Source organism: Corapipo altera, unplaced genomic scaffold, assembly GCF_003945725.1.
Source record: "Corapipo altera isolate COAL_440 unplaced genomic scaffold, ASM394572v1 187, whole genome shotgun sequence".
Lineage (NCBI taxonomy): Eukaryota > Metazoa > Chordata > Aves > Passeriformes > Pipridae > Corapipo > Corapipo altera.
The window spans coordinates 1-4920 of record NW_020885062.1 but is presented as its reverse complement, the minus strand read 5'-3'; the positions used below and the strand labels follow the sequence as shown (position 1 = coordinate 4920).

Below are 4920 nucleotides of genomic sequence, written 5' to 3'. Positions count from 1 at the left end.
AGGCAGGAGGTGGGCTCGGGATGGAGGAGGGAGCCCGGGGCAAAGCCACAGGCAGGAGGTGGGCTCGGGATGGAGGAGGGAGCGCTGCCGAACCTCCCCGGCTGGCGCGGCGCCCCGGGGGAGCGATGGCTGATCCCTTCCCCCCCGCACACCCCCGGGCTGCACCGAGCCAGGTGCAGAACAAAAGGAAGGCAACGCTGTCGCTGCTGCTGCAGCGCCCAAGGTTTGAAGGTCAGCGCTCGCTGCAGGCCCACAGGGCCCGCGGACCCGCAGCCGCGGCCGCTCCGCAGGGGCCGGGGATCGGCGGCTCCGGCTGCTGCGCGGGCACATGAAAGGCTTTCCCCTCCTGTAATAACTGACGGCCTCTTCAGTGCCGTTTGAACTGTTTACAGACCGAGTTAACGATTACAGGCAATGTGTACCTTGGCTGCTGCCCAAAATTCTTACCCGCCCGTCAGATATTATCAAAGAGCCCTTCACTGCTGGCCTGGAGTCCTTCCAAAGCGCAGCGCCGAAATGCCGGCGCAGAGGAGGGGCCTTGGGCGCTCCATCGTGAAACCCAAGCTAGAAAGTCACAGATCTGCCCTGGCGAGGTGTCCCCAGGGTCCGGGTGCCGAGTCACGTAGAGACGCGGCGGCACCCGAGCGGTCCCTGAAGCCCCTCGTGGGTGCATCCGGGTGGGCTCTTCCCTGCGGGACATCACCCGGGCTTTGCTGAGCTGCCTCCCAGGCTTTACTCGAGGACACCACACAACCCACGAGCTCTGGCTGTCCGGGTTTCCCTCCCTGCACGAGGTCGCTGCCGTCCGCGCCTCGCTCTTCACACGCGGTGGTTGTGTTAATGCTGGTGGTTACACGGCTTTTAAAACTACTCCTGCCAAAAGCATTTTCAATACCCTCGTGCCTCAGAATGCGGACAAGAACAAACCAGGTGGTGGGAGATTAGATAAAATCGCTTCCATTGTTATTTGTAGCTGGAAAAATGCAGGTGTAGCTATAAGGCCTGGCTAGATTTGGGTTGGGAAACAAGCCCCAGCTCTCTGGGGCAAATTGCACCAGGTCTGGAAATCCCGTTGAAACGAAGGGATGAAATCAAGAACTGGCAAGCTGCTCTAATTACAGCTGAGTAACACAGAGCCACATTCAAGCAGCACTGAGGCTACACAGCAAACTGCTTCCGAGCAGGAAATTCCGCAGCCGCACAGGAGGGTCCGTCCTACCCACGGTCCTGCACCCACGGCAACCCGGGCAGGCCCAGCCAGAGCAGAGGGTGAGCTCTGTGCCGTGCTCTGCCCCTGGAAGGCTCTGTCAGAGGCAACTTCCTAAGTACAACCAGAAAAAAAAATAATTAACATCTCCATTTCAGACAGAAATGTATCTCATGGTCCATCAGTCCCCCTCACCACTGAATTTTAGGCTGTAAAATGCTATTTAATACTGTTCACTAGACCATCTGCAGACGGTGCTATGGTGGTATCACCAAAACATTGTCAAAAACCTCTGCTTCAGTCCATTCCAGCTACATCAGCAGCAGGAACTGATGCATCCCATGCCTACCAGGAGCCTGCAGACTGCTGGGGTGCCATCATCCCAAAGCCCCTGGTACAAAAAGCCACGTGACAAAAGTACGAAAATTTACATTAAAATTTTGATCCTGTGTTCCCAAAACGAGCCATTTTGTCCTGCACAAAAAAAATTTCAAAAGCATCTCTTCCACAGGTTCTCAAGAGATGGAGTTTCCACAGGACGCTTTCCAGAGAAGGGCTGATGCCTTCATATGGTGCCAGTTCTTGAAATATGCTGGATGTCAGCAGGTCCTGGGCACCAGGGCAAAGGACTGAACAGCTAAAGGAATAAATTACTTGCTTTTCAATCCCACACTGTACCAGCCTCACGTTGTTTTATGGCTCAGATGTCATTTCCTTTAATAGGGGTGAGAGAGTGGCCGGTGGAGGACACGAGTTGTCCCACTTGTTGGATGTTGTAGCATTGCCAGGAGACAGAAATGCAGATGCAAATATATTTGCTGTGATTTGACTCAATAAAACTTGCTGGTACAGTGCAGTACACTGCAGAAATTGGTTCCTCCTACGCTTACTTGCTAAGACATGAGTTCAGGCCCTCTGGGATCTGCAATTCCCTGGCTGCTATCGATGACATCACTGACATCTAAGGAGCTGCAGGAATGCTGAGAATGCGGCTCCGGGCTCCTGGGGATGCTGAGCTCCTTGGTTGCTGCAGGAGGCACCAAGGATGGGGTGCCTGGGTCCTGCCTCACTTCCAGCCTCCCCCTTCCAATGGGCACGTGCTCCTCTTGAGGCCACACAACACGTGGGCACACGTGGTTGCACCAGTTTGAACAGCAAAGGTGGAATGGTTTGAAAATTTCTTTCACTGGTGTCTTCACATGCTGAGCAGGAACAAGAATTTCAGCACTGGCACATGGGGTCAACCCAAAATTGATGTGACCCCATGACCTGGGCAGACACTGATGCCCAGGAAGTTCCACCTGGACAGGAGGAAGAACTTCTTCCCTGGGCAGTGCCCTGGCTCTGAACAGGATGCCCAGGGAGGGGCTGGAGTCTCCTCCCTGGGGATATTCCAGGCCCCTCTGGACACAATCCTGTGCCCTGTGCTCTGGGCTGGCCCTGCCTGAGCAGGGAGGTGGCACCAGTGACCCACTGGGGTCCCTTCCAACCTGAACCATTCTGGGATTCTTCTGACCCTCACAAACCAGCTGTGACCACCCAAAGAGTGGTCCTCCACTTGGTCTTCCATCTGGATACCTTCCCAGCATTGCTGTAGTTCCTGATCTGGAGGATGCACCCAGAGCAGGGTGATAAACAGCCTGAAGGATTTCAGAGACACACCTTGTTCCCTTTTTGCACATTCATACTTCTTCCAGGACATTCCCTGCAAGTGACCTCCATAAAGGATTTAAAACAAATCAATAACTTTTTTTTTTTTGACTGAAGATAATTTCACAGGAGACTTCCAAGAGTGCACTCCATTATCTCAGATGCCCCTTTAATCATTACCATCCTTGCTGCATCCTGGGGAGTCCAAGCACTGAAGATCATAGAATCCCAGAATGTTTTGGGTTGGAAGGGACCTTAAAACTCATCTTGTTCCAACCCCTTGCCATGGGCAGGGGTACCTTCCACAGGACCAGGCTGCTCCAAGGTATCAGAGATGTTCAAAGAGCTGGGCTGGCATGCTGGAAGGAGCTTGAAGCAGGTAAGCATAAAACTCTTCCCTTGGTTTCAGCCTGTTGGGAGCCTCTGAAGACTCCAGTGTTCATCACCAAAGCATGTCTCCATGTGGAAGCTCTTAGGAACAAGGATGACACAGCTCTTGGCCCAGGACTAAAGAGGCTGAAACCAAAAAGGTGGAGAAATTTCCATTTTCAGGCATCTCTGCTGCCTGTCCAGAGCAGCACAGAGCTGTGAACACACAGGATCAAGGACAAAGAGAGCAGGAAGTGAAATAACCTCCCTGCTCAACAGAATGTGATCCAGCAGAAGATGCTCTACCCACTGTCTTGATTCAAGGCCACCAATAACCTGATCAAACTTTCCTTTGAAATGGTACAGACTGACTGAGCTCTACCAGGCTTTTCATTCCAAGGAACAGGAAGGGAGCTGCTCACAGCCCATTTGAGGCAGTGAAAGTAGGTGAGCTGGGACATCACCTCCACTGGAGGATCCAGCCCTCTTCAATCCTTGTCTCCTTGAGAGGGGACAGACATCCAAGAGAAGGATGAGTGCTGGGATAATGAGGACACTTGGAGCCACAGGAGTTAGGACTAAAAGACATTCAGAAAGGAGAAAGTCCTGCTTACAAGAGGGAAGCCTCCCTCTCTCGTCCCAGATGAGGAGACATGATGGACAGAGCCACAGCCCAGCACCCGCCAATTCTGATTCTGTTCTGTTTTTTTTAACAGTGACACTGACCCCTGCCAGAGAAGGACCACTGGAGAAGAGAGTCCAGCACTGCCTAGAGCTTCTGATGTGGCTGCTCCGTGACCAAACCACACCACAATGTGTAAAATCAGCCATGAACACCTCGAGCTGACTCATGCAGGCTCTGGTTTAGGCTCCACTGCCTTTTCTCCTGGTCCTGGAAGGGTGGAGATGGCTGTTGCAATCACAGGTTCTCCCCCTGTATCTCCTGTGCTCCTGCTCACTGAGGCAGGATGGCTGATGGAGGCTTTATTTATTACCCAGCCATGCTGGAAGCACAGGGAACAGCTTTTTGATGTTGTACCTCATCCCTCTGTGCTCCACACTTCTGCTCTGATGGCCTGGGAAAACAGCAGGTGCCCATCTTCCAAGGAAGGAGAGAGCTTGTTCTCCCACTTCCCATTTCCAGAGCCATGCCTGGTCCACACATAGTGGATTTGCAGCTCTGTTTTGCAGAAACCAAACTCTTGGTGAGCTGTGCCTCACAGGCATCGACATTACCATGGGGAACCTGCTGAGGTGTCTGCTCACGACTGTCTGCAAACTCTGCATGGTCCAGTCCTTCATTGCAGCTCAGATGATTTCTCCCTTGGTCCAATCCAGTTGATTTTCCCACCAATATTCCCTAAAGTTACACTGAACAATGTGCATTTATGCTGCCCAGTGCCCCAAACCCTTGGTTCCCTCACACAACCACCACCCCCATCACTGGGGAAGGACAAAAAGCCATTGTGGCCAAAACCTCAGAGCCTGCAGAGCACGGCCTCGATGGTTCCTGTGGTATTCGGAATCAGTGCAGCAATTGGGAGCACAGGGATAAATCATTAACAAGTCATTATTGTTCACAGGTATTTTTGGCAGGAAACTACTGAGGTCAACTTGGACAAACTTGGTGTGTTCAGCTGAAGAAGAGGAGACCTCAGTGCAGTTCCAAGTGCCTGGGCAGGGGCAGAGGAGGG

General features: G+C 52.7%; 1 protein-coding gene across 1 annotated transcript in view; it reads right to left on the bottom strand.

The window, feature by feature from the left end:
• Positions 1–564, bottom strand: part of RNF43 (ring finger protein 43) — a gene marked incomplete at its 5' end in the record, with an annotated part of 27045 nt that extends 26481 nt beyond the window's left edge. Inside the window, one exon of the mRNA XM_027668990.1 lies at positions 448–564. Within this exon, the coding sequence (XP_027524791.1) occupies positions 448–564 (117 nt within the window). The remainder of the gene's footprint in view (positions 1–447) is intronic.
• Between the last annotated feature and the right edge of the window lie 4356 nt (positions 565–4920).